This window comes from Mus pahari, chromosome 10 (assembly GCF_900095145.1).
Source record: "Mus pahari chromosome 10, PAHARI_EIJ_v1.1, whole genome shotgun sequence".
NCBI classification, from domain to species: domain Eukaryota; kingdom Metazoa; phylum Chordata; class Mammalia; order Rodentia; family Muridae; genus Mus; species Mus pahari.
In genome coordinates this window covers 71,813,073-71,838,586 of record NC_034599.1, presented here as the reverse complement: position 1 = coordinate 71,838,586, position 25,514 = coordinate 71,813,073, and the positions used below count along the sequence as shown (strand labels likewise).

At 36.9% G+C, this 25,514-nt stretch overlaps 1 protein-coding gene across 50 annotated transcripts in view; it reads left to right on the top strand.

The window, feature by feature from the left end:
* Mlip (muscular LMNA interacting protein) overlaps positions 1 to 25,514 on the top strand; it is a 243,710-nt gene that overhangs the window by 188,396 nt on the left and 29,800 nt on the right. For 38 of the 50 annotated variants that reach the window (XM_029543237.1, XM_029543235.1, XM_029543234.1 and 35 more), the window contains one exon: positions 17,325 to 17,531. The exons of the other annotated variants lie outside the window; for them this stretch is intronic. In XM_029543237.1, coding sequence (XP_029399097.1) covers positions 17,325 to 17,531 — 207 coding nt within the window. The remainder of the gene's footprint in view (positions 1 to 17,324; positions 17,532 to 25,514) is intronic. 50 annotated transcript variants of the gene reach the window in all.

The following is a 25,514-nucleotide window of genomic DNA, read 5'->3' as shown; positions in this document are numbered from 1 at the left end:
GTACAGGAAATTCTTGTCATTAAAAAGAATTGTTGTTTTATTTTTCACTCTTCTTTTGTGGTTAGACAAGTTGAAAACGTTGTTTATGTCACAGCTTACATCAGAGTATTTCCAGATAATTGGATGAAAATTTTGTCTGTTTTTTTTTTCTTTAATATTGTAGACTACAGGCACAATTGTGGTTAATTTTTTTCATTAATTAATTCTTTCATTCATCCTTACTTGAAGATAGGACATCTGACTTAATAGGACACCTCAGAATATTAAGAACTGAAAGAAACCTAGCATCCTACTTACATGTGAATTCCAGGCTTCCTTAGCATCATATGCAGGCAGGGTAAGAGAGGACAATGTCTGATAGAATCCTGAGCTACGAAAGCCTCCTATGCTCAACTGCCTTCTATATATTGAGCAGTATTTATAAATTCTTTACATCTAGAATCTACAATGAAGCAGATTACAGAGTCAGCTCATACATTTACATAGTTAAGTCCACCTAGGAATTCAGTGGTTACCAATGACTCATGATGCTGGCATTGCTACCTCACTAGAACTTCATATGAAGACGTTCACGTTCAGCTCCAGTCACTACTGTTCTCTTTCAATCTGCCATAGAACAAATTGAATGTTTCCGAACTTGGTTGATCTCATTCGCCCATGTAATAGAAAATTTCTTAGGCAGGCAGCTGGTCAAATTGAGCAGCTCGCATTCACTAATCTCCCTGTACCGGGGGCAGTTCCGCACGGCAGGACATGTTGGATGGGATTGCTAAGTTCATAAATTTTCCCTAGCAGTTTCACTGCCATAAAATATGATTTCCAAATGCTGTTACAAAATGTCAGATGCTAAAGATGATGAGACAAGGCACGGATATATGTATTGTAGCTCAAAGAGATTTAGCTGGGCAGCCTACTGAACAGATTAGGAGCTGACAAATTGTCTGCAAATAGCCTCTCAGTACTAAAAACAAAGTTTGAGACTAAATGAGAAATCTAGTAATTGAGACTTATTATTTAATGATTTTTTTTGCATCAAAATATTCTAGGGAAGAGAGTATCATTTTGCATTAGATGTTTTTTAAAAAAACCTATATTTTAAATAAAGCTTATTCACTCCAAATCCATTATTATATCAATTTATGATCCTTTTGAATTATTACAAAACATCTTCACATTCTACCCTAAATATACAGATTTATACAGACGTGCAGTGATGGTCATGTACTCTGAAGAATGCTGCTATTGGTAACTTAAGGCAGAGGTAGAAATAATTACTGGGCTTGTTTGGCCCAGTGAGAATATGGCAAGTATAGAGATTTGAGATGAAGTGGTGTTACACTGTTTTGATGACTTGTGAGCATCAAAGCTCACAATGCAAAGCAATGACTTGCTGATCATGTGACCTATACAGTTAGCGAAAGGTAACTCCTCCACTGAAAAATTTCATTTTAATATAAAATACAATATCTTAATTCAGTCTTACAAGGCAATACGTAAAACGCCTTTTCTCTTTATATTAATAATGTAGTTCCTGAGATTAGATATGTTATTGCCCCTCTCCCCCTTAAAGCTTTAAAGAACCAGCATGAAGGTCTGGACTGAAACCAAGGGAGACTGCTATTGTTTTATCTGATTTTCCAGAGACACCTCCTTTTTCTTTATGAGAAACAGTGTTTCCCAGCATGCCTGGCCCTTCCATTTCATTTTCCTTCTGACCTGTTTCAGTGGAGACGAGAATATGTTTTGGTTAAAATGACCATTTAGACCAGTGGTTCTCAACCTGTGACCCCCTCAGGAGGTTGAATGACCCTTTTACAGGAGTTGCTTAAAACCATCAGTAAAAAAAAAAAACACAATTTTTTTTTAAAATTTTTTTTTACAATATCAAAAGGTCACAGCATTAGGAAGGTTGAGAAGCACAGAATTAGAGGATGCCAACTTTGGCACTCATAGAAACAAAATAGGATAATTGTGGGAGAAATCTTGTCCATGTATCCTTCTCATCCCCTCTTCCTCCCATCCCCTGATATTTTTAAACATTCAACTTTTCTCCCTTACTTCTCAATTTCTCTGTTTGATGACAATGTGAGAAACTCTCAGATTGCCATTTAATTATCCGTGAAGTTATATATTGACTGTGACCTTCAGCTGCCCTTCCTTGTTCCACCCAGGTGAAATAACAGGCAAATGTCTTTGTCACAGATAAGATGAACAATGCCTCCTTTTACACTGAATGTCATAAATTACCAACTATTTTTTTTTCAAAAGTCATTTCAATCAAGGTGGCTTGGTTTCTTCTGTCATAAATGTTCCTTCTAACATGACTAAGCTTTGACTCATCTCTTCAGGTAAGATGTTTATAAGAACCTTTTTTAGGTGTAGAAATGACTAAATGACTTGGACCATTTTAAGGAGTGAGAAACAGAATACCTTTTAGTGTTACATTGACTTTGGAAACTTTAGCCTAAAAGTTTGGTGTCTCTCAAATAGTGCTATCATTGTGAATGTTTCTTCTTTCCTCCCTCTTTTCTTCCTCCCTTCATTTCCCCTCTTCACTTTGTATATATAAGAAGGAATTCATCATGAATACACTGGTTAATTTATGTAATAGATAGTTTGTTAGTACATTTAATAAACTAACTTACTCATTTGCATTTGTTTGAAAAATGTCCTTTTGAAATAATATTATTTCTCTTCCAGGATACAATCAGATACACTAACTTCATAATTAAGCTTCATTATTCTTCGTTGGCATTAAATTCCCCTTGACCTTGTCTTCATATCAAAATGGAAAATCCCTAACTAAAGAGCTGTAGTTTTTGTTACCAGCATTTATGTTGCTCAGGGAGACTTTTTCCTATTCCACTTGACCTGGTGTGTGTAGGGTAAGAATCTTCAAGAGGCTTTTCCTTTTTAATTGTTTTTGTTTTTAAGCAAGCACACTAAGAAGTTCAGCTCGTTATTGTCTGCTGTCTTAAGTACGAGGCAATAGTTACTAAAGAATAATTGGTGTTAACCCTCATTCAACAGGGAAGAATATCACTGTGAAAGCTTTCAATAGATGTGTCCTGAATCCTGGGTAGCCCATGATGCTCCTGAATCTTTATTCAAGGGTCTTGAGCATACTTAGGACCTCTCACAGAAAGTGCAGTCTGGTTTTAAAATAAGAACCTTGTCAAAATAGATTTTCTAAATTCCGTTTTGGTTTTGATCGGAAAACGATTAAACCAAAGAACCCCCAAAACTGAAGACAATGTATCAAGCGGATGCTATTCACAGGCTAGAGCATTAGAGAACTTCACTGGTTGGTAGAAAAATGTCTCCCCACAGGAGTCTCTATGACAAAAGGTTCCCTTGATCTTGATGTCAAGGCAGCCCATGTCTAGCACTGCAGAATGTTCTGATCACATGCCTTCAGAATATTTATGTCTTCTTGCTCAAGATGGGATCTGATCTCCCTCTCTGCACAGTTCCGATCCACAGCTTCACTGGAAAACTTTTGAGATGCCCATTAAAGTGTGCATAGTGCCAGAGGAACAGAGAGTTTTCTGTGAGGTTGTGTCTCCTAGTTATGGCAGAAGATACACCTTTCAAGTTTCACCAACATGAGACTGCAAAAGGCATTTTAAAGGTTATGCATGTCTTTTAGTGACTTGTTACCAACTCTAGAGGTGACTGTGGGGACAGATATGATTCCTTGGACTCACTGCTTAGTCAGTATAAACTAATACATGAGCCCCTGGACACTGAGAGCCTCTGTCTCAATAAACTAGGTGGGTGGCATATGCATGTGTATACTTGTACAGCACACACACTCACACACAACACATACACACAATTAGGTAGCTATGCGGGTTTATTTTCTCACTCTATTGTATTCTAGTGGTCTATATACCTTGTTTTGTGCCAAGAGAATGGTGTTTTTATAACTGTGGCAATGATATAATTTGAAACCAGCTGTTTTGATACTTCAAATACTCCTTTTTCTACTTGCCTTGCCTTCTCAAAGACTTTTATGCTTCCAAGTGAATTTAGGATTTTTTTTTCTAGGTACGTGAAAAATCATCTGGGCTTTGCCTTTAATGTGTAGAAAACTTTTGGTATTACCACTTTGCCAATATTAACATTGTCAGGGCCTGCATCTGGGAAGGCTGTTTGCCATCTACTTTCTTCAATTTCTTTTCCTAGTGTTTAATGCTTCCATTCTAGAGGTCCTTTACCTCATTGGTTAGGGTTATTCTTGGGTATCTTTTCTTTTTATTAGATTTTTTTGTATTTGTTTCCCTTCTCCAACTCCTAGATTCTCCTTCCCTCCCTACCCAACTTTTTGTTCTTTCTCTTTCTGTCTTAAAAATAACCCCAAACAAAAAACAAACAAAAACAAATATCAAACAAGTATACAAACCCCAAACAATAAGATAGCAAATACCCAAACTAAAATAATGAAACTACCAACATCATCATTATCACCACCACCATCACCACCACCATCACCACCACCACCAAAACCTAACAAAATAACCATGGCCACCTAATCAATTTCTCCATGCTCGATGCAGCAAATAAGCAGTGTCTTCGGCATAAGTTTCCTGTCATCAGGTTGCGGAGGGTAACCAGTAACATCGGCAATAGTCAGCGATATTTGCGGGAATGTATGGGGTCCCTTTGGACAATGGATAAACAAAAGGTAACACATTTCTCATACTGGAGGTTTGACTTGCTGACATACCATTTCTAGTTGGGTATTGTGGCCCCATTGTTATCAGTTCAATGCCCTTAGGAATTCTTTTGGTTTTGAAGCTACTGGGAGTGAGATTTCCCCTTCCCTGGCCTCATTTCTTTATTGACAAATCTTCTCTTGGTGTGTAAGATTATATGTTGATGTTGCATCCTGCCAAATGTATTTATTAAGGCTTGATGGTTTCTGCTGGAGTTTTAAAGAAGTTTTAAGCTCTGGCTCGTGTCATTTGGAAGTAGCATTCCTTTCCCATTTTTCTTCCTTTTCTATTTTTATCTTTTATGTTGTTCTTCTGTCTTATTGCTCCAGCTTAGAATTTAAGACTCTTAAACAAGAGAAGAAAGAGTCACAACCTTGTCTTGTTCTATATTTTAGGGAAAGTGTTCTTTGTTCTTTTTACCTTTTAATATATAGTAGCTATAGGTTTTGCTGCATGGAACCATTATGTTCAAGTATGTTCTTTCTATTCCCAGCTTTTTAGTTAACCATGAAGAGATATTGACTTTTGTCAAAGGGCTTTCTGCATCTACTGAGATGGACCTGTGTTTTTTTTATCCTTAATTCTATATGCTGTATTTCTCCCATAGCTTTGTATGTGTTGAACCAACCCTACATAACTGGATTGATGCTAACTTGGTCAAGGTGTAAAACCTTCTTAATGTGGTCTTGATTTTGTTTTGCGAATTTTATTGAGTTTTTTTTTTTTTTTTTGGTGTTTCTGTTATCAGAGGAATTGGCCTGTTTTTCCTCCCATGCCCAAAGGAAGACTTATTCTCCTTCTAAAGGTGCAATATTGGCACTTCTTTCTTTGCAGTAGCCAAAGGTTGCCTATATATTATTTTTTACTCTTTCATTAATTTCTGCTTGGATCAAAGATGTTTTATTCATTCTTAATGTATTTATGTAGTTTCTGTAATTTTTATTGACACGACTTTTAACTTTATTAAACTATGAGCTTATAAAATATATGGACTTACTTCAACTTATTTGTGTTTGGTAAGACTTGATTTCTGGCCCAGAATTGCACACTGATACTCTGATCTATCATGTTTCCTAAAAGAATTTTGTTATCCAATGTCCTTCATATTTGAAGCTAGTATGTTTGTCTCCCAAATATTCCCTCTCCCATGAGCTCTCAAACGTGTACTTTGAAACAAAGAAACAACTAAATGTTTTGGATGAAATAATGCCTTAACATTTACCACTCTGAGCATTAAATTGGAGTTCATCTTCAGCATCCTAGAATAGTTGGAAGAACAAACTTGGAAATACAATTGCTGGGCTAGGGCCAGTGGTTCCACCCAGTATAGTGGTGTTGTGGTTTGTGAAGTTGGCATTGCTGTCTCCATCCCTGCTCTTTTGTTCTTGTGAGTCCTTGTGTAGCGACTTTTCCATTGCTGGGAGAAAGCATCACGACAAAAGGCAACTTAAGGAAGAGTTTATTTTTGCTTATGATTCCTAAGTGATAAGAGTCCATTACGGTGGGGACGGATGGCAGCAAGCTTTGGGCTGGTGCAATAGGAAGCTTAGAGATCATGTCTTCAACAGCAAGCATGAAGCAGAAAGACAGAGTTAATCAACAATATAAGGAAAATAAATTCTTAAAACTGTCCTATCACATGTCATTTTCTTCTAGCAAAGTCACACCTCCTCAGCTTCCTCAAACAACATCACCAACGAGGAACCAAATGTTTTAGCTCATACCTTTGGACCAGCATCTTCCTGGCTCCTCCCTGCCCTGCACTATTAAACACCATGGCTCTACTCTGTTTCTGTGCTTGGGCTTTCTCATATTTTATGTGTAAAATATACAATATTTATCCTTTTGTGACTGACTTATTTCACCTGAAGTAGTACTTTTTAGAGTCACCCATGTTGTTGAGAAAGGCAAGATTTCTATTGATAAGGCTTCATGGCTTGAATTTCACACTTTCAAATCTATTCCTCATTGACAGGCCCTTAAGCTGCTTCCTTATCTTGGTTGTTGTGAACAGTGTTGTCATAATGAAATGAAATGGGTATGGCCAACATGTTCTGGACTCTTTGAAGGAGTACAATTTTAATATATTTACTATTTATATAGTAATTTCCCTTAAAAATCATTAGAGTGTTGGAAGAAGGAGTTTTACTTCTTTCTGAGAAGTCACTGAGTTCATCTCCTTTCCATTTTGAGGAGACAAAGAAGGCTTATTTAAAAAAAAGCTACCCTCTAATTTTTCAATCTAAATTTCTGTAAATATGTCCATATGAACAGTGTAAGAGTGTGAAATAAAGCACAAATAGAGAAATGTGAAAGACATGGCATCTTAACGCTCTTCTGCGGATGTGCTTAGGAACTATTTTCTCCATCTGTTCTGTTGAGTTTCTGCTTCAACCATCTTCATACTATTCCATTGCTAGACACTATACACTTGAAATACTGTGATCCAAAGTCTATTTTCAAAATTAGGTTGCAATTATTTTTAAAATAGCTAAACATATGCTAAATTTTTTCTTGATTCACAAATTCCCTTTTTTTGGTTCACATCAGTTTTTAAAATAGATGTGTTAGTTTAAATATGTCTTTTTTTTTTTTAAATTGAGGTTTGTGAACCAGAAGGTATGGCTCACATTCACAGCTATGAAGCCTAGTTTACTAGACTAATCTTCAATATACGTAGCCAGCCAGAATCTCCTTCATAGTATTGTGGGTTTTGTGATGGTATATGTAAAACAGTGAATTCATTTTGAATAAAGGATTCATTCTTTCAGAATATACTATAACTCTTCTTGACTTTAACTGGATGCTGCCTTAAATTAAAAGAGAAGATAAAACCCTATGATTTTGATTTTGAATAGTTGCTAACGTAGTTTACTGTTTCAACAAGAAGCTAGCAGATGCCTAAGTGATGGAGCTGAGATTTGGGTCACACAGTTGGCCTGTGCTCTGTAGATAACATCAGCATGAGCAGACAGCATCCATACAGAGACAGTGAATTTTCGCTATCACTTCCAAACCACAGGAAAGGAGGTAACTTTTAAAATGCTAGGAACAGAACAAAAGAGAGTGAGATCTGTAGTCTTTAATGAGAAGAACCCAAAGTGCCTTGAAATGCCTCTTTATTGCCGTGGAAGTAGCTTTTGAAGTTAAGAGTTTAATGGTTGAGGAGAAGGTAACCTTTTTCTAGACTGGCCAGTGCCCAAGACATGACTGTGACATTCATTTTCTGATGTCTCTGTCAATTAGGCAGAGCCAAATCAATTTACTTACCACGTATTTGTCTGCTATTTCTCCCTCTAATGAGCAGAATATTATTGCTTCGTGCTGCCATATCTTCTTGAAGTTTTGCAGTGTACCATATCAACACCAATGAAAATAATTTGCTCCTTTTTAAATAATCAAACTTAAATAAGGCTCAAAATTTGGAGATTTTTTAAAAAAGTAATTTTATATCGGAGAGGGCAATTATGAAGAGAGCAAGTGATTTGAAACATTTAACAGAAATATCTCCACTGCCTATTTTACTAATAAGAGCAGGTATGCTTTTTTCCTTTAAAAATTAGAACTTGAAGATTCACATGCTGACTGCCGAGGTGGAGGAGAATGACAATCCCTTCAGATCATTTAGAAAAGTGATTTTCACAGTGACATGCTGAGCACAAGATAATTCACGAGGGTGACACAGGAGGTGGCTGAGATATGAGATGTTATTAATATGCTTTAATAATAAACTGAAAAGGGAGTTTGAAACCATGGCCTGGGGACAAAACATGTTCTACCTGTATCTCTTTCTGAATAACCTTATGGGAAGTTGGCTGCTCCCATTTACCTGCATCTTGTAGAGGCTGCTCTCACATGATTGTGGTGAGGTCAAGTCCTGGTGGGATAGATAGATGTGTGGACTCTACAACGTCCATGGACGGTTCCTTTGCCAGATGCCTGCAGCTTCCACCTAAAGTCGGAAGGTTTGTGCTTTGGTCATCCTCCCTTGCAGTTGATTTCTAAATGGTTGAAAGTCAAGGCTAGTCAAGGTGAAGCTGCAAGGTCAGCACTGTCTAGTGGGGTGCAATGCTTTCCCTTAATCTTGTTGCACTCAATTATAGCTCATAGCAGCTACTCCAGAGTTTATCATGTTCACTTTTCACTAAAATAATCCTGATAAAAATAAATGCCTTTCTTTAAGGTAAGCCAAAACTCTAAAATAATCTGAACAAAACAATAAAAGTGACATAAGCATAAATAACAAGAAATTCTATGTCCAATAAGGCTAATCAATCATAAGTATAAATTTAAAATATTGACTTGATAAGATGACCAGTTTTTAGTTATATAAATAACTTGAAATATAGATGTGTATTGTACTGGCTGGTTTTGTGTGTCAACTTGACACAGGCTGGAGTTATCACAGAGAAAGGAGCTTGAGTTGGGGAAATGCCTCCATGGGATCCAGCTGTGGGACATTTTCTCTATTAATGATCAAGGGGGAGGGCCCTTTGTGGGTGGTGCCATCTCTGAGCTGATAGTCTTGGGTTCTATAAGAAAGCAGGCTGAGCAAGCCAGGGGAAGCAAGCCAGAAAGTAGCATCCTTCCATGGCCTCTGCATCACCTCCTGATTCCTGATCTGCTTGAGTTCCAGTCCTGACTTCCTTTGGTGATGAACAGCAACATGGAGGTGTAAGCTGAATAAACCCTTTCCTCCCCAACTTGCTTCTTGGTCATGTTTGTGCAGGAATGGAAACCCTGATTAATACAAATTGGTACCAGCATAGTACCTGTGACAACCTGACCATGTTTTGGGGAGGATTGTGGAAGGACTTTGGAACTTTGGGCTAGAAGATCCATTTGGTGTTAAGAGCTCTGTGGGATGTTGTGTAGGAGCTTGGAAAATAATGTTGAGAACAGTGCAGAAGGTGGAGGCCTGGATTATGAAATTTCAGAGGGAAGATTAAAGATGCTTATCAGGGCCATTGCTATTTTGATTGTGAAGATTCTGTGGTTTTGCTTAGCTGGGGTTGAAGAATCAGCTGTGATTAACAAAATACCAGAACTACTAAAGTGAAAACTTTGCGTTACTGGGACTATTGATACTGGTTAGCTGGAGCTAAGAAATTAGTGGTGATTAAGAAGAGTCCAGCATCATTGAGGTGAAATCTTCTGGGAAGTGTTTTCTGAGAGCACAGAGTCTGTGTTCCAGATATAGCCTAGGTTGTACCTTGTACTGTGGCTGGACTTGGTAATGTGTCACCCAGGTGGTATTGTTTATTTTTTTAATTATTTATTAGATATTTTCTTCATTTACATTTCAAATGCTATCCTGAATGTCCCCTATACCGTCCCCCTGCCCTGCTCCCCTACCCACTCACTCCCGCTTCTTGGCCCTGGCATATGCAATAGTGTCTGCATTTGCTGGCTGATTATGGGATGGACCCCTGGGTGGGGCAGTCTCTGGATGGTCCATCCTTTCACCTTAGCTTCAAACTTTTTCTCTGCAACTTCTTCCATGTTTATTTTATTCCCTATTTTGAGGAGGAATGAAGTATCCACATGTTGGTCTTCCTTCTTCTTGATTTTCTTGTGTTTTGGAGATTGTATCTTGGCTATTCTAGGTTTCTGGGCTAATATCCACTTATCAGTGAGTGCATATCAAGTGAGTTCTTTTGTGATTGGGTTACCTCCAGATACATCCATTTGCCTAAGAATTTCATAAATTCATTGTTTTTATAGCTGAGTAGTACTCCATTGTGTAAATATACCACATTTTCTGAATCCATTCCTCTGTTGAGGGGCATCTGGGTTCTTTCCAGCTTCTGGCTATTATAGATAGGGCAGCTATGAACATAGTGGAGCATGTGTCCTTATTACCATTTGGAACATCTTCTGGATATTTTAAAGGGATTGAACTTTTAATATGTAAAGACTGTGTGACTTTTAAAGTTATTTAGATCTTGGGAATGAATAAGAATATAAGCTTATTAGTGATGTGTTTGTGTGTCAACTTGACAAGGGGTCAATTATACTGGCTGGTTTTGTGTGTCAATTTGACACAGACTGGAGTTATCACAAAGATAGGAGCTTTAGTTGGGGAAGTGCCTCCATGAGATCCAGCTGTGGTCATGATGTTTGTGCAGGAATAGAAACCCTGACTAAGAAATATATCTACACCTTTTGTGAATACACCTATCCCTAAGTGTATAATTGTGTCTTGCTTTGTAACTAATAATACACCATCACAGTAAGACATTTACAGAGTAGGAAACTCAGAGCCTGAAGGGCCTATGAAATTGTCAGTATTGTTTGAAGACAACATGCTCAAGACATACATTTAAAGGAATTGTTGAAGTAAATAATAAAATTCTCTTTACAGAAAATGATATAAAATATTAAGAGCCTAATATACTAGGTGATAAATATATTCTTCTTGTTGCAATAAATATAATATAGAAATGTGAAATGAGAAGTGGAAATTTTCCTTTGTAATCAACCACTTCGAAAATGCCTGTTAATCAGTCTTAGAGATGTGGAGGAAATGAGTAATGAAGAATTCAATAAACTGAGTTTTATTATGTGTTTATATCAGAATATACACTTTAAAATATTTCAACTTAGCACATTTATGTTCTAAGTGTGAACCATACAAAAAGTGACATTCTTGAGCCTTATGGGAAAACTAGAGAAAAGCATTGGCTAAAGTAAATAACCTTATGGCAAAATGTGGAGCACGTTGAGCATATTTAAAAGACCTTGTTAGGTTGTTGCAGTTACAACAGAAACCACTGAAGGGCGATGATGAGTCAAAAGAATCAGGACCAGGGAGGAAGGGGTAAGGTGCTCCCTGCTCCAGTGTGGGGTCTTGAGCTCAGATCTCTAGCACTCATAGGGAAGAATAGGGGCGAAGGGGTATAGAGGAGACAGGCGGCTCCGAGGGACTTTTTGCTCAGCCAGTCTAGACGATAGGATGTGCTCCAGGCTCAGCAAGAAACCCTGTCTCCAAATTAAAAATAATAAAAATAAAAAAAAAAGACATAAGACAGAGATGCAATTGAGGAAGACATCTTAAAGTCCACCTCTGATTTCATGTGCACCTGTGCAGGCAAGTGCCTCTGCACATATACCTTCAGAATGGGCACTATTTCTTTAAGACAATATTTTCTCCAAAAGCTAAAGGATAAAACTCAAAAAGAAAATATAACCAGAGTATCTAAATGCTAAATTTAATATCCATATACGAAAGTTTGAGGATTACATGAAAATATATTCATGGTGAGGCATTTTAAATTATTTTCCAGCTTATGACAGAGTAAACGGCAAACAGAAACACTGCTGCTCTGAGTTAAATGTGATAGATATTTGAACTCTGTAATCTCACAACCAAACCCAAGCAAGAAATAACACGATTCCTTTAATATCATAAAATGTATCTCTTAGGACAAGCAGAACCTTCCACTAATTGTCAAAGTAGAAACTAGACACTCAAGTTTGTCAGACCACAAAATTTTATAAATTTACAAACTGAGAATTCCCCAAAGTTCCCTGATATATGTATATGAAATATTTGCTTTGCAAGGAAACTCAAAATGAAGTTTCTTTTTTCTTCTTTAGTTCTACTTTTATTTATTTCTAAAAAACAAGTAAAAATCCTATATATAAAAGTATACAATTTAATGTTTTGATATTCTTCTAGATTACAAAATGGTCTCAAAGGAGCATGTCTGCTCACACCTCCCCACATAGAACTGTTAATACTTGTTGTTATTGCTATTTTGGGGAAGTGCACTTTGGATCTCTCCTCTCAGCACTTTCAAATATACAGTGCTGGATTGCCAATTATAGCAATGTTGCCTACATTAGACCTCCAGAGCTCACTTAATCTGCTAAAGTGAGTCTGTCTGCCTTCTGGCCAACACCTTCTGTGTATATAACTGCTGACTCATGTCATCCTACATTGTAGTGGCACAGCAGAACTTCCTGTTCCTCTCCAGTTGTATAGCAGTGCCCATCCATCAACATTTTCTCATCTCCCATCCTTCCACCTCCCCATCATACCTTAGCTACCAATCTACCCTCTGTTTCTATAAAGGCAGCTTTTCCAGATTGCTCACTGTATTAGTAAGGTTATTTAGTGTCTGGATGGCAGGATTTTGTTCTTCTGAGAGGATAGCAGGTGTCTCATGCTGAGCATAGACCACATTTTCTTCATTCATTCTGCTGATGAGTCTATATCCAAAAAAGTCATTGCATAAGCCATCATCAACATACTTTCATTATGTTTTTTTATTCAGAACATTTATTTTTAAATTGATTGTTGTAGATGATATAAGGGTCAAATGTCATTCTTCTACATGTGGCTATCCACTGTCCTTTATGCCTTGAATTTTTATCAAAGGTCATGATGGATTTTACTTTGTGCTCTCTACTCCAGTTCATTGGCTTCTACATCTCCCTTTCCATGGTAACCATAGTATTTTGATTGTTGAAGCTTTGTGATTTATTTTGACACCAGGAAGCAGGTTTTCTGGCATTCTAAAAGTGGTGTTAGGAGATCATCTGGGTTCATAGGATTGATAGAAGATTTTAATATTATCATTTTAGATTGTTCTGTTTTGATGTTTTCGATACTGATTGTGTTACTTTATAATGATATCAAAACAATATTTTAAAATAATGAATTAGAATTCATTAAAAACTATTTAATGCCTATCTAAGAGATATAGTTCTGTCTTAGGACTTAAAATTGTTATTTATTAGACTATTCTAGAAGTTATTGCAAGAGTATTTCAGAAAATTTTTATAACTGTCTATATAGTTAATGAAGAAAAGAAAGAGAATAAAATATAATTGAGCATTCACCTTGGAAAATCCAGGATAACAACAACAAAAAGTAATATTTAGAAAACATTATTTAGGAGGAAAATCATTATCTGCCACATATAAAAACCAAGAGAGTGGAGTTAAGATTGATATTAGACAAGACATTGATATAAAGGAGAAAACTGTAGAAATCAGAAACATGAAATGTGCTCTTTGAAAACTATATAAAACAGCAAGTTGTTTGTTAAAATATTAGTAAAATGGGAGAAAATATGAAATACAAAATAGAAAGTAGACATGGAAGTAGCTGACAACACAGAAGCCATGAGATGTACAGCACTCTCCTCATCTTACACAGAGGCAAATCCAAGGAGACATACAATTTATAACTGACATGGGAAACTTCACAGGTATCAGTTCCTAGCCTAGTTCATCAACCCTGTAACCAAAAGAAACACAGTGAAAGTGGTAAAAGACAGATTCTAGAGCGCAATGGACCAGCGGAGGCAATGCAGACAGCTGTGGGCTCTAAGGGTATTCACTAAAGTGTTGGATGACACTAAAGATGACAAGCCAGTGAAACCCTATCATCATTACCCAAGAGCCAGTGGACACAAAGGAAAGAGTCCAAATTTAGTTACAGGCAGCCATGCAACATCTCAGTTTCACCTGCGAAGAACTCAGCAGTGCGTTAAAGCAAACTGTAACTCAACAGGTAGGATTCATTCTAGACTTGCAAGGAGGAAGTACACCCTAGCTTTGTAGACTTTTAAGAGTAACTTTTATTAAACAAAAGTCTATTAGGTGATTCGGCCAAGAAAAAAAAAAATATATATATATATATATATGAATATTCATGATTCTGTGGATGTTCTTTTTATGGTAGAGCCCGTGGGGAAAATGAAGAAATGAAGTAGAATAACAGACTTTTAGAGCTATAACAGCATCTTGATGAGGTAAAACTGATAAAAAAAAAAAAAAAAAAACAAGTGTAGAAACTAAATCCTGAGCTGCTTCTTAGAGATCCTTGATTTTCTTTCTACCTTAGAGCTCTCAACAGGCTGAGGCTTTAGATGTGCCTGATGATAACCTGCCAGAGATAAAAGTACAGCAGCTAAAAAAAGGGATACAGTACCAGTTACTTAAGTATCTATCTCCAAGACTTTGTCTCTTAGTGGCTGGCATTCTCCCCTCCTTCAGGTTAGAGGAAAATGGGTTTCAGATTGAAAGAGAGCTGGCACAGCCTGAAGCCTCATGGCTCATGTTGATAGCCCATTCTGTTTTTTCCTACTGTATCTCAGAATATAGTCCCCCCACCCACGCCCCAGCTTTTCTTATCTGCTGGTAGTTTTTCTTTCAACCTCTAGCCTGGTGATTTGGAAAGTTTTCAGTGAGCAATCTGATCAGCATAAAGAAGCAAACTCTGAAATTACTGAGACGTCCATATTCTGGACAGTGAACTCCAAGGACAGTATGTGGGCTCAGTATCGCTATGAAGCCCTGTGTCAGACTCAAATAACAAACAGACAATAGATATCCAGACACTTGGAGAAACCCTCCAGTGCAAAACAACACAGTAAAATAAGCAAAACCACTAAGCCAGGAATTAAACAGAAATGCAGAGGAGTGATTATCTATGGAGAGAGAAAAATCAACACTAATGTTTCGCCATGCTAAGGAAAACAAAGACCTTAGTAAATCCAGAACAAAGTGGTGTTTAACGGACCAAGCAATGTCTTGGTAATAAGTAAAGAATAACACAAGTGATACAGATTCAAAGTCAGAGTGCAGGCTGGGGGAATCAGAGTCCCAGTTTGCTTTGGTACCACAAGTCTCAGAGCTTGAAAACGTGTCTCAAGTGTTAAGTATTGTCATCTGCCAAGCATTTTTCAATACTCACCCCTGTATTTGCAAGTACTAAAGTCAGCTTGACCAATACTCAGCTTCTTCGTATGTCTACCCTAATCAGAGCATGCTCTTTCTTTTTGCTCAGTTGTCTATACAAGCTGATGATATCATATGATCTCCTAACAAGCTGCGGATATCACATGATCTCATAACAAGCTGAGGATATCACATGATCTTGGGCCAGAGAGGGGCCATGGTGAGATTCCTCTCAAATTGCACAATATGAAGGCTACATAGCTTTTCATGGATCTCAAGACTTGACTCATGACATTCAGCGAACTGGTACTCTACCTTCTAAGAAATCCAACAGTCTTTAAACAAGAGACTCCTAGGCCACCCATTCCTAAGCTTCCTCCACTATCACCAGGAACATTGCCTTCTTCTTGCACAGGGAGTTTTGCCCCTCAATTTTCTACTCATTGCTTTTGATACTAAACAAGGGAATTAGTTGTTAACTATGTGATTGAGGAAATAGATAAAATTAGAATATGTTTCTATATAAATATGTTTCACTTAAGTTCATTTACTAGCAGGGGTAGTATTGACAAGTATTAACTAAAGAAACTAAACAAAAGAAAGAAAAAAAATGTGTATTAACTAGGAAAAAAGGAGGTAAATTCATTACTGTGTTAGGCGAGTTGACATTTTAGGTAGTGTTCCTGGATGTTCTAAGAGAATCAACTGAATACCCATAGAATTAATAACTGCCAATGTTCCTCCTATAATCAGCATTTTTCATTTCCTGGCTTAAAGGCCTATCAGAGACTTAAAAAATATTGCTTAAAATGAAGGACATGAAATGTAAAACATTTATTTACTGTTACAAGCAGAGTTTATCTGTTAGCCAAATACCATTGTGATCCACAGGCATTATTTTATACTAAGTTTATTACAAGTATGAAAAAAATAGCCTTGTATTATTTACAAAGCACACAAGTAAGAAAACACATCACTGTAGTTACAAGAAATATCATTTTTCTTTGAATTTCAATATTAATGCATTAAGTGTCTACCGTAGCCTCTCTTTTCTGGATTCTGTGGTCAGAAAGGTAAGAAAGTGGGTTGCTTGTCATACAGTAAATGTCCTGGTGGGCTCTGTTGTAGGATAATCAATTTGTCTACTGACAAGTAAGATTTCAGAGGTATAAAACATTTCTATGTAACTGTAAATATTAGCCCTTGGTTTTTATCACTACACTTCATATGTGTATGTCAGCTCCTTCTGAGCTTTGTGGATTCCTTGCTTCATTCACATAACTTATGCTATTGTTTACCTGACTCCTCCTCCCATCTCTTACACTCACCCTTTTCTGTGTTGGCAATACATCCTAGATATGGCCTCTACTACAGCGAACTCACCTGCTTGCTGAACTGCGAGGTTCCATCCGAGACAACACTGCCTGGCAGTGAAAAATAGTCTTTATTCCTTTTAGACTCACCTCTAACTGATCCTTTATTCCAGTTCAGCTGGCTAAGTTAATACACCCTGAGTTTCTTTGCCTCTGCTCATAAATTAACTCCTTCCCATTGCTCTGGCAAAATTCTAGACCAGCTCGGCTGTATTCCAGAGTTAATGCCTTCCATTGCTGACTCCTTTTTGCTGACTGGTTGTCTGGGCTCAACTAACCCCCTCCAGACATTTCTTCTCTCAGGACGTCCATGAATAACAAACAGAATCTCCAGGAGATATGTTGCAAGCTCCTGTTTTGCTTGCAGAAAAGGCTGAAGGTGGGGTCAAAAAGATTATTCAAAGAGACAACATAGTCACTATGAAAACAAGTACCTTGTGAGGGATGCCTTCTAAGGGGTACACTTTTTACTTTTTACAGGTAAGTTGTGGTGTGCCTGATTTTCATACACTAACCTTTCCTGTGCCTTTCTTCTCCCTAGGATATGGCCATCCCTCACAAGCCTGTCTCTCTCCATCCTTTATATCAGTCTAAACTCTACCCTCCTGCTAAGTCCCTGCTACATCCACAGACCCTCTCTCATGCTGACTGTCTTACCCCAGGACCCTTCAGTCATTTGTCTTCCTTCTCACTGAGGGATGAACAGGAGAAATCCCCCACTCTTCTTAGTCAGGACACATACAATAAGGTGAGACTATTTTGTTAAAATGAGAATTGCTCTTTGCTATGAAACTTTAGGGTGCTTAACTTCTAAAACATATGCATGATAACATCTAGATAAAAGCTCTAAAGGCTTATATATTTAACATTTAAATATATTAAATAAATTAGATACTTGGGTTGAGTTATAGTACATTAGGTAGGTGACAATTGACTTTGAGACATGATAGACATGCATTTTTCTTAAGTCCATTCCTTCTCTCATTTCCTCATTATTTCATGGTCTTAGCCCAGGGTAGAGATATCAAAGAAATGTCTAGAACTTAATAGGGTGGCACTATTAATTTTTGTTCTAGTCTTATTTCACTATCTTTGGGAGCTTAATTAATTACAGTCAGTTGTTGAGAGGACATAAATCCAGACAGTAAACTAGGAATATTTAAAATCAATTCAAGTATCTGAAAAATAACATTAATATTTTATTATATAATATCTATTTGCCTAATAGTTTATAGTAAGTGCATATATTTTATATACTATATATGCAATTATATAAACTTATGTGTTTTGTATACTATATATTCTATATATGCCATATATATAATTATATGTGTATATATGTTGTATATAGTATATATATATATATTATATGTACTATCTATGTTATATATAGGCTATATTGTGTACACACATATACATGTAAGTTTGTAAAACACAAAGTGTTTAGCACCTGGGCTACAAATATATGCTAATATATTATGTGCATTATAATATATTTGTGGTTGCCATTGGAGTCCATTCATGAAACCTTTTAGCAATGCACAGCACCACTGTGTGGCCTTTGAGTAAGTGTCCTTTTGAATGTTACATAGCAACCTCGTTATCTAATACAGACTCTCAGACCCCCCAAATTCTCTAAACTAATAATTGACCTTCAATTAAATAAATAATTCAGATTATAAAATCTTATTTAAAAGATTTTATCAAAAATTTCTTTATGTCTAGTAAAATGCATCACTTCCATTAAAAATAAAAGCAAAGGAATATCCTAGGAGATGGCAAAACAAAACTCATAGGCCCTTGAGATTTTATTCATTAAAAAAAATAGTGTTGATAACCTATTGCAGATATAGTCATCTGAGAAGTGAACATTGATATATAAAGAATTAGCTTTTTGTATTTTCTATCATTTGTGATGAATGGACAGTAAGTTATGAATTAAATAAAGATGATAGGATCAATTACCTACCAACAACATTTAGGATGACATTACTATTAATTTTAGGTGTGTCCTGCTCTTGGTGTTCGATAAAAAGTATATAGTAGGGAAGGAAGCACCTTAAAATGATTTTATGTTGTTTAAAATATATATGTAAATAATTTTGTCTTGTAAGTAATTTGTGACAATTACGTAGCTACTATCTGACTTATAAATTGTACTGCATGATAGGTAATAGTTATATTTTACAGGTATTAGTTATATAAAGCAGCTTCGTCTTTGGATATCTTTGTGGTACTAATTGCAACTGTTCAACAATATTATCTCTACCATCCCATTCCTAGTTTGGCTTTGCTTGTTTAGGCTGAAAAATAATTCACAAAAGCCATAGGCGTGCAGGTATTATAGACTTGCCTGGAGGAGCCAGGTTGCAGTGGGAAGGGTCACTTGAGCCTGTGAGATTGGTATCAGCAGAGGCAAAACAACTGAGGACCTATTTCAGGAGAAAAATTAGAAAGGTAAAAGATGTGTATAAACTAAACAACCTTTATAAGTAGTTTTTTGTCTTTCAGAGTATAAGATTCATTTATATCAAACAAAACCCACTCATTTCCAAAGTGCTAATAAAAACCATCTTTTAATAAGACAGTATTTGTCAAAGGAAGATTTAATTGACTAGTCACATATTCCTATCCCCCTATTAAAATATATTAGTTACTAAATTTGATATTAATATGTCATAACTGTGACTAATATTTCATATTTACCAACATTTCTTATTTTCTTGAAAAAAAATCTCCTGGCTTGGAGTTGTAAAACATAATCTGCTGTCCAAATGAACTTTATTCTAATGTGCTAACATGATTTCCAAGTTTGACCTTACAGCTTTACCTACAAGTAAGGCTTCTTACTCTTCCTTCTGGAGAGCTCCCTGGACACACATGCTGACTTTGACATGATTGGACTGTGGGGTCCAGCATCCCTTTGTGTTGATGCTGTTGATGAAGTTGCAGCACTTTCTTCTAAATGCCCACCAGACGCTTTGTATCTTAAACTCTGACCCTGATCCATTCCCTCCCTACATTCTTATCAGAAGTCCATAGTGAGGTCACACCACATCATGTGATGAGATCTATAATGAGGTCATGCCACATCAGGTGATACTCTGACCCCAATCCATTTCCTCCCTACCTTTTAATCAGAAGTCCATAATGAGGTCACGCGACATCATGCTTTGATTTCATCTTGTTCTGAGTTGTTTTATCTGTCTGTCTTATTTGTTATTGTTCATATAGTAAAAGGAAAGCCATATCTTTTAGTTCCTTCTAATATTTGTGAAACAACTATAGACTTGTGGGTAAGGGTGTATTCCTTCTATGTAAGCTATTTAAATTCATTTCTTAAATCCACCCATTCTAGATGGTGGTATTTAGGGAGTAATCCGTTCCTCGACTTTGAAAATGAGGGTGATACCAGTAACCGCCTTACCAGAACCTATAAGAATCAGGTGGACTAAGTATATTAATGTATAACAAAGAACCTGAACTATCATAAGAACCATGTGGAGGCAAGATGTTATATGAGTGAGCCTTTGAACTATTTCCTCAGATCTCTATGTCTTCATTCATCTTTTCTATACTGAGTATTTTCCTGTAGTTCAAAGGAAACTCAAATAAACAATACAACAAATACAACACAACACAATAACAGTAACACTTCTCCATCCATTTCCTTCCTGATGCTGTAAATCTAGCAATTTCTTTCTTTCTTTCTTTCTTTTTTTTTTTTTTTGTTGTTCTCATAATGGGCAGTAGCCATTTTCTATGTGCCCATCTATAACTACCTCATCCTTAAAAGAATTCTGATTTTGCTCCTACCACTGAACTGAAATTGCTGTAATGAATATTAATTTGTTGTTAGCAGAATGTCCCCAGGCTCCAGTCTCTATTATTCCTCTGTAGTGATTGCTTCTCTTCTTTGTTGAACATCTCTTGTATATTTGTTGCTTTTTCTTTTTTTCCTTGACTCTGGATTGTACCAATGGTTTTATGTATACTAGGAATTTTTCTACCACTTTGCTACAGTCCAAGCCAAAATTTTACTTTGTTTTGAGAGAGTGTCTTGCTAAGTTCTAGGTATAAAATGCCCATCCTCCTAGTTTCTGCTTTGTATATAGCTGGACTTATAACCTATAGGCATGATGTGCCATGACAACTGGCTAACTTTCTAGCTGATATACTTCAGATATCTGGCTGTTCACAGATTTCAGTGGTTATCATACTGTTGGTGAGTACAAAATCCACATGTCCAATTCTTACTTCTTCGTTGTTATTCTATTTCTTACTTCCAACTGCTTGCTCATTACCTCCACTGGTGTGGTAGCTTAAATGAGCATGGCCCCTTTAGGTTCAGCTGTTTGAATACTTGGTCCTAGTTGGTAGCCCTATTTGGCTTAGGAGGTGTGGCCTTGTTGCAAGAATTATGTTTGCTGCAGTGAGCTTCAGGAATTCAAAGACTCATTCAGAATGTTCTCTTCCTGAATGTGGTTCATGATATGAACTCTCAGATTGCTGCATCATTCCTGTTTGAAACCACTGTTTGATACTATCATGGTGATGGGCTCTCATCCCTTAGGAACCATAAACTCAAATAAACCCTTCATCCCATAAGTCGCTGTGGTCACAGTATTTATTTATTTATTTATTTATTTATTTATTTATTTATCTTTTTTTTTTTTTATCATCACAATAGAAATACAGCTGAGAAAATCAAGTTGTCATTCCACATTCATTTTACTGAGAACTGTCTTGTACTGGTTTCCTTACTTTGGTCATTAACATAGTATTGAAAGTCTCCAGACTGAAAGCTGGATTCATCTATTGTAATCTATTTTTCCTTTGCTTTGTTCTTGTAGTAGCTAGTAGTTTCCCAGGTTGAATGGGGTCTTCCTTGGCTGTGCAGCATCATCATTTCACACTGCTCTGAATGGCCGCTCGACTTTATTTGAAATGATGTGCCTATTGTCCTCCAGGCATGCCATCAGCACCCTATACTATTCTAGTTCTACATGGATTCTTCCAGATAAAATTATCTTGGTTTTCTCCTATGGGTATGAACATTTGTATATTATCAATCAGTCAAATTATGCCTCCTTTTCAGCAAAGATTCTCTATGTACCCTCAAAACAATTGTTTCCCTTTTCAATCTCTACAATCCTTATCTGTACAAGCAGCTCCTGTGCTGTTATAGATTGAAACGTTTCTTTATTGAACTTTTCTTGTTCCGGCACAATATGACACACTTGACATGATGTTTCCCATATTGTAGAAACATAATGTGCATCTTGCATTGCATATAGGCATTGTAGAAAATGTGTGTTAATAATCCATTTTCCTAACTAAACTCCAGATGCTAGAATAATCACAATTATTTCTGTCTTAAAAACACTAAATCTGGGCTGGAGAGATGACTCAACGGCTAAGAGCACTGGCTGCTCTTCCAGAGGTCCTGAGTTCAGTTCCCAGCAACCACATGGTGGCTCACAACCGTCTGAAATGGAGTCTGATGCCCTTTTCTGGTGTATCTGAAGAGAGCAATGATGTACTCATATACATAAAATAAATAATCTTAAAAAAATACTAAATCTGAGTCAACCTAAAGTTTGCTTATATGTTTAGAATAATCTTAGTAAACTGAAGAGAACTGATTTTTTAAAGGTGGCATCTGGTCACCCACTCTTGGGAAGCCTCAGTTTTGGAATATAAGTAGACAGAGAAGTGATGGTGTGCCCATCTGATCTTCTCTTGCTTTATGTAAACTCTGTAATCTTCTGGTAGTGTGTGTGTGTGTGTGTGTGTGTGTGTGTGTGTGTGTGTATGTCCCTATTTCTCTAGGGTGTCTGACCAAAACGGGTATGGTACCCTGCCTATCCTCTACACTCACTGGAATGGCATCCTCATAGAATCTCAGGCAACTACCTCTATTCCTCTTGAGCACATTGAAATCTGTACCAAAAGCAAGACAATTCTGAGGCTATCTCAGTGCCATAGTCTTAGTTGACCCACATATCCTTTATTCAACTTTACATGTGCTTTTGACACAGAAGCCACAGTATCCATACCTATGATTGCACCTAGCTAAATTTCATTTGTACTTGCACATCTAAAACAATATTATTTTATGTATACATAATATACACACACAATAGGAATTTTAGAAAATATGTGTTAATAATTGAGTCATCTGAGAAGTGACACCCGCAGAAACACTCTGGTGTGGGTTCGTCTTGAAGGGCGGGAATATCCTAAAAGGGACTAGGCTGCGAAAGGAAATGGAATCCCTGGCAATTTCACACTGGTCAAGGCTCCAAGTTTAATAATTGGACTCTGCTTAAGTAACATGAAAAATTCTCAGCCCGCCCTTGAGTCTTTTTGAAGTTGCCCGGCGGTCCGATCATAGGCCGGTCCAAGGATCGCTGCATTCTGGGAGATCTGGGGAGGTCCTCTCGGTAGCAATTCTCTGGTATGCCTATGTGCCTGTAAAGGGCTGGTGTTTTGAGGGAGAGTGATTAGTGGAGGTAGGAGACCCCAACAAATAATATATTTTCCTAACTGCACCTCAGATGCTAGAATAGTCACATTTTATTTCTATTTAAAAAATGCTAAATCTGGCCATGAGAGGACAACTTTGTAGGATTATTTCTCCCCTTCCTTCTTTAAAGAGGTCCCAAATATCAAATAGATGTCTGGGCTTTAAAACAGAAAGATACTTTAGTCACAGAGTTAGCTGACCAGCCCATAAACTTCATTATAAACAAGTGTAAATACCATTTGCCCTTGATTGGACTTTCTAGTTGATTGTGAACATGCCCCAACAAGAAAAAAATCATGTTGTTATGGTTGATCTTCATTGTCAACTTGACTGGAGTTATGATCATCTCTAGGCTTGTCTGAGGGTATTTAAAGCTGAGTACCTGAGGATGGAGGACTCACCCATAATATGCTTAGCATGTGTAGTGCCAATCCATGGGCTGAAGTCCAGGCCTGAATAAATTTGGGAAGGCAACAGCCAGTCAAACTTCATCATTTCTTTTCCCTGCTTCCTGATGCGCACTGCAGACTAAGCTGTTCTTATTGTTACTTCCTTGTAATGATGTACACTCTCCTCAAGGGTGAGGTAAGATGAACCTTTCCCCCTGTAAATTACGAACTGTCAGATATTTGGTCATATCAATGAGAAAAAGTCACTGATGCATACTGATGAACAAGGTGGGACTCTGCTTCCTCTCACATTCCACAATGGGATGTTCCTTCTGGTATTATAATTAATGGTTTTACTATTTAAAATATGTCCTAAATCTGGCAATGAGTTCTAACACTAAGAGGCTATGATGTACCTTATAGACAAAAAAGCTACGTTAAATTTCATTAGCATGAATTAGAATGCTAGCCAGAAATTTATTGTCAATGAATCATTAGTTAGGAATTTGTTGTCAATGGATCAGTAATATGTAAATATTAAGGAAAAGAAACACATATAAAACAAGCCATTTATTGACTGGATGACTCATGTGTAAAAAGAGGTAATTGTGTTTTTTTTTTCTCAATTCTTCAGAGAAGAAAATTCACTTTTGAGAAATTACTTTGTGAGTGAGTTCCAGACAGGTTAGGAGAGTTTGGAACTCACCCAAAGAAAGCATCCTATCAATCTATAGATTCAATGAAATCCTCATCAAAATCCCAACACAATTCTTCAAAGACATGGAAAGAGCAATTTGCAAATTCATCTAGAAAGGCAAAACAAAAACAAAAACAAAAGACCAAAACAAAACAGAATAGTGAAAACAATTCTTAACAATAAAAGAACAGTTGGGGGAAAACACCATCCTTGACCTCAAGCTTTACTACAGAGCAATAGTGATAAAAACTGCATGGTATTGGTACAAAAACAGACAAGTTGATCAATGGAATAGAATTGAAGACCCAGAAATAAAACCACACACTTATGGGCGCTTGATCTTCGACAAAGAAGCCAAAAATATACAATGGAAAAAAGAAAGCACCTTCAATAAATGGTGCTGGTCTCACAGGCTGTTTGAATGAAGGAAAATGAAAATAGACCTTGGACAAAGCTCAAGTCTGAGTGGATCAAGGACCTCAACATAAAACTAGATACACTGAAACTAATAGAAGAGAAAGTGGAAAAGAGCCTTGAACTCATTGGCACAGGGGGAAATTTCCTAAACAGAACTCCAGTGGCTCATGTTTTAAGATCAAGAATTGATGGCTCACACGTTTAATCCCAGCACTTGGGAGGCAGAGGCAGGCATATTTCTGAGTTCGAAGCCAGCCTGGTCTACAGAGAGAGTTCCAGGACAGCCAGGGCTATACAGAGGAACCTTGTCTTGAAAAACTAAAACAAAAAAACCCAAAACAAAACAAAAAAAAGGATTGATAAATGGAACCTCATGAAACTGGAAAGCTTCTGTAAGGCAAAGGACATAGTCAATAAGACGAATTGGCAACCTACAGATTGGGAAAAAGTCTTCACTAACTCCACATCAGATAGAGAGCTAATATCCAAAAATATATAAAGAACTCAAGAAGTTAATCACCAAAAAAACCAAACAACCCAATCAAAAAATGGGGTATAGACCTAAACAAAGAATTCACAACAGAGGAATCTCGAATGGCTGAGAAGCACCTAAAGAAATGTTCAAGTCCTTAGTGATCAGAGAAATGCAAATCAAAACGGCCCTGAGATTCCACCTTACACCAATCAGAATGGCTAAGA